Source organism: Emydura macquarii, unplaced genomic scaffold (assembly GCF_026122565.2).
Source record: "Emydura macquarii macquarii isolate MOO-44397 ecotype Brisbane River unplaced genomic scaffold, CSIRO-AGI_Emac_v2 contig_1253, whole genome shotgun sequence".
Classification (NCBI taxonomy): Eukaryota; Metazoa; Chordata; order Testudines; family Chelidae; genus Emydura; species Emydura macquarii.
The window spans coordinates 101,298,257-101,310,531 of NW_027131390.1; the positions used below are offsets into that span (position 1 = coordinate 101,298,257).

The 12,275-nt window shown below is 41.4% G+C and overlaps 1 protein-coding gene across 2 annotated transcripts in view; it reads left to right on the forward strand.

The window, feature by feature from the left end:
* Window positions 1-12,275, forward strand: part of MYLK (myosin light chain kinase) — a 325,439-nt gene that overhangs the window by 309,955 nt on the left and 3,209 nt on the right. For both annotated transcript variants that reach the window (XM_067549625.1, XM_067549627.1), the window contains 4 exons: window positions 7,771-7,923; window positions 9,125-9,248; window positions 10,440-10,569; window positions 11,541-11,672. In XM_067549625.1, the coding sequence (XP_067405726.1) occupies window positions 7,771-7,923; window positions 9,125-9,248; window positions 10,440-10,569; window positions 11,541-11,672 (539 nt within the window). The remainder of the gene's footprint in view (window positions 1-7,770; window positions 7,924-9,124; window positions 9,249-10,439; window positions 10,570-11,540; window positions 11,673-12,275) is intronic.

Below are 12,275 nucleotides of genomic sequence, written 5' to 3' on the forward strand. Positions count from 1 at the left end.
CAGAAAGATGCCTGGTTAAGTAGCTGGAAAAATGTTTTCAGTAAACAGCCTGATATTTGTCTAATGGTAAGATCATAGCTTAAACTCGGAATTAATTTTCCTGGGCAGATGCAGCTCATCTTTATCACTTAGTTTTAGCATTCCAAAAACGAAATTGTTTCCATAATCTGTCAAACTAATTGCTATTACTTTAAATGATGATTAAGAAAGGAACAACTGAGTCCCCAGGTCAAGGAGTTCCATGATAACGATAAGAGTTTCTGAGTATTGCATCATTAGCTGCCAATTTTTGTTTGTTTTGTTTGCTGAATATATTCAAAGATATGGCCTTCCTTACAAGTATTCCCAAGGCAAATCAACTGACTCGGACTTTAACTCAGGAGAAAAGGAACTGTGATTGTGGCCTTGTAAATTCACAATAGCATGGAAGGTCCGAAAACTTGATTGTTTACAAGTATTAAGCAATAGTATTTTTAATTAGTGTTTGGAACACACAGCATAGAAGAGAGTTTTGATTGCTTAATGTATAATAAGCTGTTACCACGTCGTTTACTAAGTACAGTAAATGCTGCATAATAAGTCAATTCAAATAAATGCATTTTGACATTTACCAGACTATCCTATATGTCACTCACTCCATTTTTTTCTAAGTCTTACTCTTTTCTCTCCCAGTTTACATCAATCTCCATCAGCTTACATCAGTTTACATCAGGCCTCCAAGCTCTCCGCAGGACAATGATATCCCTTGTCCCACCAGTACCCTTAGTTAGGCCTGAGAGGTTGCTGCAGGCCAATAAAGTTGCTGTTTCCCCACAAGGCACTCCTCTACAGCTCTCCCAGCCCCTACTAGTATTGGAACTGATAAACCAGACATGAAAAATTGAGCCCAAGTCTTTTGCATGGTAGCAAGAATCCTAATCTCACTGAAATGGGCCAGCCTGTGTCTGACACTCGGTGAGGTAATCTGTGTAATATTATTTGTGCAGATTGCACAAAGGTCACATTTCCAATCGAGTATTGATGGAAAGTGGGATTTCCTCTGCATTACCCACATAAGTAGTTTTTTCAAGAAGCTTAATCAGATGGAAAGAGAAGACATGCACTTCTTATACTGACAACATTTTGTTTGTTTCCAATGAACTGGAGAAATCATTCAGGAACACTTAATTTATGTGCATTTATGACGCCTGCATCAATTGTATCGATCTGCTGGTTGGGAGCTGGTTTCACTTATGGTGCAGTTCTAGTCAGAAAAGAGGCAGTGTAACAATGACAGCGTGGCTGCAGATTTGGAATCATAGACTGCTCCTGAAACAAGATGAGTGCTTTCTGCCTCTTAATAACAGTGACATTGATGAGACTTAGGCACATGCTCAAATGCTTTGTTGGGCAGGAATGGATTTAAGCGTGTCTTGAATACTTTGCCAGAGATTCTGTATCAATAAATATATGACACTTGCTGACGGAACATGAAGGCAGAATAGAATCCACCTCACTCTCCAATGGCCAGACTAGTTCTGCAGTGCTACAAGAAGTAAAAAGCTATCTTAGCTAGTAAACAGATATGTGTAAAAGACACAACAGATATTGTGAAGTAAGTCATTTTACATCTTCTTCAAGCAGTGTCCCAGTGGGTGCTCCACTCTAGGTGTCGGCACATCCTTGTGTCCTCAATCGGACATTTTGACAGCAGTGCTCATCTGGGTTGCGCATGTTTGGCTGCCACCTCGTGGTACCATTGGCACTTCTTTTGGTGCGCATGTGATCTGACCCCAATAGTTCCTTCTCAACTGCGCAGTCTGAGACAGAGCCCTCAGCAGTTCTTCGCTTAGCCCATCCAATTAGTTATATAGTTTTTAGAAATAGTTTTAGTTTACCTTCTGTCTAGACAGGACAAAACCCTTTAGAAAATCTGCTAAACTCTTTGTATCTATCGCAGAACAAACTAAAGGTACTACGATCTCTACTAAGAGATTATCAAAGTGGATATTAGGTTGCATACACTCATGCTATAAGCATAAAAACATACAAGCCTTCTACGGGCTCAAAAGGGATTCCATCAGAGCAATCTCTGCATCTGCAGCATTCCTTAATAATATACCAATTGTAGATATATGCAGAGCAGCTACTAGGGCTTCGGTACATACTTCTACAAAACACTTACGCCATTGATCAGGCATCTAGATTGGATCATCAATAGGCCTAACAGTACTTTCATCTATTCAACCAACGGACTCCAAAGTTCCTTCCACCAAATGAGGGGCACTGCTCTTGAGTCATCTAGAGTGGAGCACCTTAGGTGATACCACTCGACGAAGTAGAGAAGGTTACTCACCTGGTGCAGTAACTGAGGTTCTTTGAGATGTATGTCCCTGTGGATGCTCCACTACTCACCCACCTCCCCTTTACTTTGGAGGTCAGGAAAGGGACTCTATGGTAGAGAAGCAACAGAGTGGGTCGGGTCGTGCATGCATCAAAAGAAGCGCCAACGGCGCCACAAGACAGCAGCTGCGCAGGCATGATCTAGACAAGCACTGCTGTCAAAATCTCCGGTTGAGGATGTGTCAACGCCTAGAGTGGCGCACCCACAGGGACCCACATCTCAAAGAACCTCAGTTACTGCACAAGCTGAGTAACCTTCTCTTGTCACTTCTGCACACATTAATCTTCCAGTTTTCAAAGGTCTTATTAGAAGTTCATGCACGTGACTTATAATATTGTACACACTTAAAAAGATGTCTTTCAGTGTAGTAGCCAAATGCACCTTACATGGTGTAAATTAAGAGAATAAAATAGTTCTCAAATAAGGAGCAAATACTTCTGCTCATTTTGATTTACTACTTCCCCTTTGGGACTTGTACCTTCACCTCACATGCAGTACCTAGCTAGTTTTCCAAGGGTCTATATGAGATACTAGGGGCAGTAAAACTGCTTTGTGTGGGGGAATAGGCTACAAAGAGTGGATATTTTCCAGTTTGCTTATGGCAACAAAACCCTTGGAAGCAATCTCTGTACCAAACTTTAAATGGAGTTACTAACAAAGGGGAGTAGCACGACTCTTTTGTGGGTGTGTTAATAATTCTCTGAAAGTCTAGTATCTTTAGAATGTATGGACAGAAGCAATTCTGTGAAAGTCTAGTATGTTTAGAATGCATGGACAGAAGCAATTTTCCCTTCAGCACAGTTTCTCTGGGCCTGATCTTTCATTCTTCAAGTGCTTTCTGTGAACAATATATTTAGAGATGACTTCACATCATTCAATCCAGTGTTTTTAAAACCCAATGAGTTCCACCTAATTTTGTTTGGTTCAGGAGAAGTGATATAGTTGGAGTCTGTCTGACTTCATAAAAAGAAGGTTGAAATGATCTGAATTCAGAAGGAACCAACAAAGAAGGCTGTTGTAAAATTGCACTCAGAATAAGTTATGAAAAAGCAATAAAAATTGCAAACAGGGAGAGAGACTAAATGCCAGATCACTTTGAAAATTGTTGCCTCTGTGATTCCAAAAATAAGATTAATCTCTTCAGTGTAAAGTTTCTCAATGAGAAGAGGTTTTATAGCATAACATGGACATATTCCAAAATGGCCTATCTCCTACCTACTATCCCAGTGTCTATTTGCCATTAAATTTGATACAAACAACTAATCAAAGGACATGTTAAAATACATTAAATCCACATTGGCAGTACAGTGATGTAACTCCTATCAATGTCAATAGGGACACAGGGTGAAATCCTGTCATATTAAAGTCAATGGAACTGCTCACATACTAAGAATTATGCATGTATTTAGGTGCTCTGAGAGCACCTTACAGAGTTGAGTCTGTATGTACTATAGTTTTCTCTCTAGCTCAAAATTTTAGGTGAGGGTATGTCAGATATTGAAGATGAAAAGCTTATTATTATATTCTCCAATCCAACACCCCTACTAGTCCAGGACTGGCCCATAGAGTACCATTTTCTATAGTTTTGGTACTTGTGACCCTTCTTACCTTCAATCTGCTAATTAATTAAGGGGACTTGTCAAAGTGCCCCTCAGTCCTATGCTTTAGCTGCTGGGCTATTCAGTGAAGGGCAAGCACTTCCTTGAAGACTCCCTTCTACCATAAAAGGCTTCCCAGACTGGTCATCGCACATTACAGAAGGAAGTTCTGTCCTGTTGAATGATCAGCTCTGAATGGCACACAGAACTGGGGTCGAGATAATGAAATCCATATACAATAAATGTTTTTCATGTTACCGTGTGGATCAGTGCCCCAACAACAGACCCACTCTGATTCTTTCACTGCCTCCTTTTTCTGATATGCAGCAGCAGCATGCTGTAGTCATTGTGAGTAGGTTGATGCACAGTGGACTTCACATTTTTGTAAATTACTTGTTGACCCTTTACTCGGCCACATACAAAACACAGATAGACCTAAGGTGAAATCCTGGTCCCATTGACTTCACTGGGGCCAGGATTTCACCCAAGTTCCCTGCCCCCAAGGAAAACAAATGTTTTTAAAAATCTCACCTACAACTAACAATAGAATAGTCCACTAGAGTTTCATTACATAGGCCAACAGAGCAACCCTTACAATAAGTGTCAGAATGAAAACTAAAAACACATAGCCAACGATCTAGGTAAGTACCCTATTACCTTTGCTTTAAACTATAGGTATATAAAAGATAGACTATTGTGAGGGGCTTGATCCCAAGCCATTTGTAATAAAGCTCAATATAAGTGTTTTAAGATTCTTCCCCTTCCTAGGGCCTCTCCCTCAAATTAATATAGTTTTTGTAAAAATGGTTATCTTAACGACCTTGAGTCCAAACATACTGAAAAGTAATAGCCTGGACACAGGTGCCCTCTAGTGGTAATTGTTCTAAACAGAAGTGGTTAGCAACTTTTAAACAGAAGGCAACCTGTCTTGAAATAACTTTAAGTATGACAAGGTGGGTGAGGTGATATCTTTTATTAGACCAATTTCTGTTCTCTCTCACTAACAGAAGTTGGTCCAATAAAAGATATTACCTCACCTATCTTGTCTCTCCAATATCCTGGGACCAACACAGCTATAACACTGCCTACATTCTTAAGTATGATTTTAATTAAATTGTGTGCTTTAAAAAAAAAAAAAAAGAATTTCCATACCATGAAAAAATCAGAGCGAGTGAAGGACAACAAAGAAAATGCCATCCCTTGTTCACTGGCTTGAATCTAGCCTTCGCTGGTAGTAACCAAAAGTTAATACTTTCTGACAGCAGCATAGGAATCTCTTAGGTCCGTGCCCACTTCCTGACACTTGAAGGGACACCAAAGCATTCAGTGGATTATGACAGCAGTATTTATATCCTAAGTAATAGTGACAGACTTGTCTGCCTTCTCTGCTTGTGAATGTCAGTCATCAGGGTAAGCACTAAGGCATCATGATTATGATGATGTATGTTTACTTGATTCCCAGAATGAAGAGACTCCACTGGGCTCTATTACAGGCAGCTGGTGATGTACTGAACTATACTGATGTACTCTCTAGACCAGAAGTTCCCAAACTTTTTTTGCTGCACCTCCCTTCAGAGATTCATGTCCCATGTATGGCCCTGTAGGCACAGGAGGTGTTCCGTTTGGACTGGGGGGAAAAAATCCCCACCTGACCAACCTGTGCGGGAGGAGGTTCACGCACCCTGTTTGAATCCCTGGTGCCTGGAGCGGCAACTCATACGCATCAGTTCCGCCCCCCTCAATGCATGCATGTGTGCACAGGGTGTGAGGCCTTTGTTGTGGGGCCAGGCCTCTGCACAGTGTCACCACCATGTTGATTTCCAGTGCAGTCACAGGGGGAAGTATGAGCGATAGAAAGGGAGAGAGTTCTCGTGAGGCTATGTAGTTCCCATGACAGCTGGCCAGGAGCAGGATGGTGGCACACCACTGGGCATGCTGGGTACTAGTAACTGGGACCTGGAGGAGCAGAGACTTTGGGACCAGCCTCCTCCTATCCACCCTGCCCTGAGGCACAGGGGGGCAGGGTTGAGTACCCCAGGGTATTGAACCAGGACACACTGGCTATTGTGAAGAAACAATTACAAAACAATAACAAAAATTATTAATTAGTCAGGTCCTTGCATCTCCTTGATAGCTACATCTGCTTCACAATTTGAAAACCAAAGGTCTAGACAGTTCCTTGCTTCCCCCTGGTGGCTGGATGAACAGAGCTGCCCCTTTAGTTTACCATGTACAAAACTGGGATGTTGGAGAAATGTTTGAATCCCAGTGCTTCCTCTTATTAGAGATGAGCCAAAACTGGGATTTGAACAACCCCAAACACTGTAAAAGACTGGATCCTGATCCAGATCTGACCTCTGTGGCCTATTTCTGAAAAGGGCTGAACTAAATCCATGGATATGAATGTTCCTGAACTTCAGAAAATTTCAGATGAGTATCAGAACGTTGCAGTGTGGGCCCATTTCTGTTCTTGATGTTGCTATATGATTATAGGAATGGATCGTTATAGGCTTCCTTTGACCTATCCACAGCTGATTTCTAGATGCAATAATATTGAGTTGTCATCACTTTCATAGCCATTAGGTTATACTGTCATTTAAAGTGCAGTTCTACTCTGAAAAGATACTCTGTAAAAATGGCATGATGAGGTCCAGGTCTGTCTGTGTGTTTGGATGTCTGTGTCTCCCTCAATGATCAAATTTGCTTGTTCTAACTGCAGATCTGCAAACTCAATCTCACGTATAAGGAGAGGCTGAGGGAACTAGGCTTGTTTAGTCTGCAGAAGAGAAGAGTGAGGGGGGATTTGACAGCAACCTTTAACTACATGAAGGGGGTTCCGGGGAGGATGGAGCTAGGCTTTCATCAATGGTAGTAGATGACAGAACTAGGAGCAATGGTCTCAAGTTGCAGTGGGAGTGCCTAGGTTGGATATTAGGAAAGACTTTTTCACTAGGGAGGTGGTGGAATCTCCATCCTTAGAGGTTTTTAAGGTGTGGCTTGACAAAGCCCTAGCTGGAATGATTTATTTGGGGTTGGTTCTGCTTTGAGCAGGGGATTGGACTAGATGACCTCCAGAGGTCCCTTCCAACTCTAATCTTCTATGATTCTATGATATAAGAAACTAGCTATGTTATTTTCTTCTTATGTGCCACCATAATAATAGACCTGAAAACCAAATTCTGTCTTCAGATACATTTGTGCAAATCCGCCTAGAGTGAGGTTGTACCATTATAATGGATGTTTAGAAAGGAGACAGGGAACAGGATTCAGCTCTCGCTGCTAGCTATGTTGGCCTTGCCTGGGTATGTGGAGTAAAAACCACTAAAAACTTATTTCTGTCACTAAAGTTAGCAAATAGGACTCTGAATATACACAAGAAGCAGATTTGCTGAGTTAAGGTATCACATTTAAGTAGTCATTATCTGAGGAGAACTGAACTTTCTATTTAGCAAACTGTTATAGTAACAACTCTAACTCTCCACTTCATCTTTACCTAACTGCTGTTGTCTCTCCCCAGCCCTTCTCCCACCCTCCCACCTCGCACAATGGGGGAGAAGTAAGAAAGAGGAGAATCTTTCTTTTAGCTTTGGGAATTTAAATTCTGTCCTCTTCCAATTTATTTTGCCTGCATATCAACTTTCAAGTATATTATTTTAAGTTGACATGCGACAACTTCTACTGATGCAGATTTTCAGAGAGCAAAGAGATGTCACAAGGATGTTAACTGTTATCTGTACTCATTTAAAGGCTGACATTTTTTTCTGTTTTTTGTTGTTATTTTATCCCCAGGGTGAGTGGACTTTCTCCTTTCATGGGAGACAATGACAATGAAACCTTAGCCAATGTTACCTCAGCAACCTGGGACTTTGATGATGAAGCTTTTGATGAAATCTCTGATGATGCCAAGGACTTTATCAGCAATCTGCTAAAGAAGGATATGAAGTAAAGCTGTTGAACTTGACATATTTTGCACTTCCATATTTAACTGAACTTGTACACCTCTTGTTCCCACGCTCTGGATACCCTCTTTTTACAAACACCTCAGGCAGTATTGAATAAGGAGCTCTGAATGCTCCAACACCTCTGTATTCGTTATCACAGCCATCATTCACTTGATGCTGCACAGACTGGAATGGAGCACTTCAAGTGTCTGTTCATTCTTTTCACTTCCTTTCCCTCAGGATGGACTCGTATGCAAAATACATCCCATGGAATTGTACTATATGGTTTGAGTGCTCATCCTCATTAACATAGCAATGCACCACATGGGAGCTAAAGATCCCAGCATGAAATGCTGCTTTGTGATCTGAATGGATTGCAATAGGATTTTGTTTTAATTTTCCCAAGCCCTGTTTTTAAATGTGATGCCTCTGAGTGGATGGCTCTGACATGACAATACATTTCCCATGACTCTCATAAAGTTCAGTTTCACAAAAGCCAGGGTTTGCCACCCCTTTTATTAATAGTGGCAAACATTTATATTATATTGGTGTCAGAAGCCTGTAGTCAGGATTGAGGCCCCATTGCTGTGAACACTGACCATACCTAGGGAAGAGACAGTTCTGTCTCGGAAGGCTTACAATCTAAATAATATAAAATAAAGGGTTCTATACCTATAATATGTAAGCAAGTAAATATGGAGGTGAACTGGCACAGCTTTGTTAGATCCACGTTTTGTTAAATTGTATTTAATGGGTGGGAGAGAGAAGGTGAGGAATGGCAGGAATAAGAAAGGTAGTAAGAGTAATGGAGTAAAACAAGGAAGGAAGGGGGAGAGGGACAGTCACTGTTTGTCACCTGCGAAGCCATGATAAGCAAGCAGGGTTTTGTAGGCATCGTAGCAGAGATGATTGTGCTGTGGCTATAATGTCTGGCTCTTTTTTTGACCATACTTTATTTATATTTTTACAACGTGTAGCTTCCCTACAAAAAGCTTTCAAAATCTGTTAAGCTGGTCATAGATCATGAGTATAATGAATAGCAAGTAGTCACAGGTGGTAAGCAGTTGTCCCATTAAGGTTAGTTAAGTCAAGTATTCGGAGATCTACTGCTTAAAAAAGAAAAGGGGAAACAATAACATAAAAACAAATAGGTTCTATCCTGTGTATTGGCAACACTGATTAGTCTCTTTACTTAAAAACAGGAGCCGCTTAGATTGTACTCAATGTCTTCAGCATCCTTGGCTGCAAAAAGACACCAAAAACATGGAAGCCAAAAAACTTTCCAAAGATAGGATGAAGAAATATATGGCCAGAAGAAAATGGCAGGTAATAAAGAGGGCAAGGAAACGGGCTAGATGCCCTAATAGGTCTCCTCCATTCCTAGCTTCTGCAATTCTGGGCTATATCATTACAGAGGATGTCTGCTGCTAATGAAAATCCAGTTGCAGCCAGTGTACGGCTGCAGGAGAGCAGCGGTGGTTTTTATTGTTAATGTAATGTATGGGCAGGAGCAGAGGTGTTGGTGCATAAACGTCACAGTTGCGATCACAAGCCTACTAAAAGGTTTGTGGTTCTAAGTAAGGATTTTCCCTGTCCCAGTGGATAGAAGTGCCAGGAGGAGGAAGTTTCTTGGGCATGGAACCCTGCATCCCCTTCAGTACCCACAATAGGGCCAAGGATAATTGGACCCCTAATTGAAGTTGAACAGAAAGACACTTTTATTTGGGGGGGATCCTTTACTGTTCTTCTCAGACATTCATGAATCCATCAGATGGCTTCATTAATTTTCATTGAAAGGTTTTGTCCCCACATTTTCTGTTTCCTTGTTATTGGAGCTGCTGTAGGAGCTCCATCTGGGCTGTTCTCATGGCTGGAGTAGCAGATGCATAGTGGCTGGAATCAAATCTTACGACCAGCTTACAAAATACCTAGCAATATATGTTCACCAAATACCCTGGATTACATCCTATTTATACGTTTTGTCAGGTGCCTATACAAACCCTATAAAGGATATTACACGGAGTATGTATACTATAGAGTCTGTCGTATGAAAGTCTTTTAGAATCATGCTGATTGATTTTGCATTGGCTAATATCATTTCAGAGGCTTGCCAAGTTGAATTCTTCTAACATGCAGCTGACACTTTCTCGTTCATTTCACACTAGTTGGTTACTCATTCTGGGCCAGCACAAGGCCTTTCTGCCACCAAACTCTAATTTGAGGCTTTTGCTGGTTCGTAGGGTTTGTGCTGGCCCTCTGCAAAGGGATGCTTTTCATCCTCTGTTAAGAGCAGTGATGAGCCTTGGATCTGAATCCTTTGTGGAAGTTCATATCTGCACCTGAACTTGGCAGCTCAGGCCTGGCTCTCTAATCAAGAGCTCTTATTAACGAGTCTGTCCATTGACTCCTATAGGCTTTGGATCAGGCCCTCAGTCATTTGTCCTCAGCCCTTCTGCTACAGAAAAGATGTGTACCCATGAGGTTAAGCTAACGAGAAACCTCTGTGATATGTTTCAGAAAACAGGTCATGCTGTCCGAGCAATAGGGAGACTATCTTCCATGGCAATGATTTCTGGTCTGAGTGGAAGGAAGGCTTCTGCAAGCTCACCTACCAGTCCTACAAATACAGAAAAAGTAGACCTGGATGGTAAGGAACTTCACTGAATTGTAAAAGGTAGTAACAATTTCATCTATACAATGTCCTCTACCAAGGCTGAAGAAAGTTTAATGATAGAAAACCTTTTAAACTGCATCTGTCATATAAAACCATACAAAATCCTAAAGAGACCAGCAAAGTTGCATCATTACAAATGTGGGTGCGTGCGCACATGCCCTCGTCAGGGTTGATCTGTTGCTCAGAATGGTTCACTGCAGATACCGGGAGGCAGAAAGTTCTTGCTTAAATGCCAAGTAATAAAGGCACATTTGTCGGCTCTACTTATATCAGCTTTGGGGAGCGGTGTTTAGATACATAATATGTGTGTGTATGTGTCCACGACATAATGTTTTGCAATGTTTTTTTCTCATACCAATAACTGCACTAGCTGCATCCAGGAGTGGAGCGCCAGCAGTAGTCTATGCATCTCCTTGCACAGTTCTACTAGGGCTCCTCAGACAAGGGCCAACATTTTCAAATATGTGCCTACAGCTAGGCACCCAAATCTGTATTTAGGGATCTGATTTTCAGAAGTGCAGCATGCAGCTGCCATTTAAATTAGCAGGGGTGGCAGGTGTGCAACACCTCATAAAATCAGGCCACTCATTTGGGAGTTTCCCTATAAACTCTGGGCATCCAAGTTAGAATGCTTTGCCCTAACTGCCAGGAAATGCCCAGCCTAATGGCCACAGAGAAATACAAGGCAAGAATAAAGAATTTACGTTATGTTGCACTTTGCCATGTGTACATAACTCGTTCAGTTTTATAATCTGAATCTTTGTCTAGCCGTTAAAGACTAGCACAAAAGCAAAAGGGAGACATAGGCTCACTATTCCATTAGGGTTATACCATTAAGTGTAATAAAACAAAAGCAGCTCTCAGCAGTTATTTGGTTATTTAATAAAATCCAAATTCATTCCTAGGGAATTTCAAAATAACTGACCCTCCTTTACTTCCTCTAGATGATGTTGCTAAGGCCTTCCTTGAAGCAGTGGCAGAGGAAAAGCCCCATGTAAAGCCATATTTTACTAAAACAATCCTTGACATAGAAGTTGTGGAAGGAAGTGCTGCTAGATTTGACTGCAAAATTGAAGGTACTTTAAATTAACGTGTGTGTCATCATTTGGCTTTCTCCCCTCCCCTTTCATTTCTCTGTATTGCTTCATCATGCTTATTTGCTTTAGTTCCCTTCAGTTTTGCCATTATGTGCACACTTACAGCATGGAACATATTGCAGTAATAGATATATTTTGAGCCACTTGGTGATCTTCCATGCTTGCCATGCAAAAGAAACTAGCTTCTACAGAGCTCCCATGGGCAAGTCACTTAATCTTTCTCGACAGCTAAGATTCCTACTGCACAGAGAGATTTTAAGGATAAATTAATGAATGTTGGTGAGTGCTCTGATACTGCAGTGAAGGGGCCATGTACGGATGGAATACATTAATGTCTTGTGATAGTGCTCCAAATTCACAAATGGATCAGCACTGGGTTCCTGGCACTTGACTGGCTCCCAGCCCTGTACTGATTTGTTTAAACAGGGAGTCATGCTTGGGTCTTTACTCAGCACTTTGCTGATGCAGCAGGCAAGAGACTAGTCTGAGAGCCTGTGCTCTCCTATTTACAATAAGAGCCGCTCATGCAGTTGTGTTAGAACCGTTTGCTTCTCAGCACCTCAGACACTCACAATGGGATGG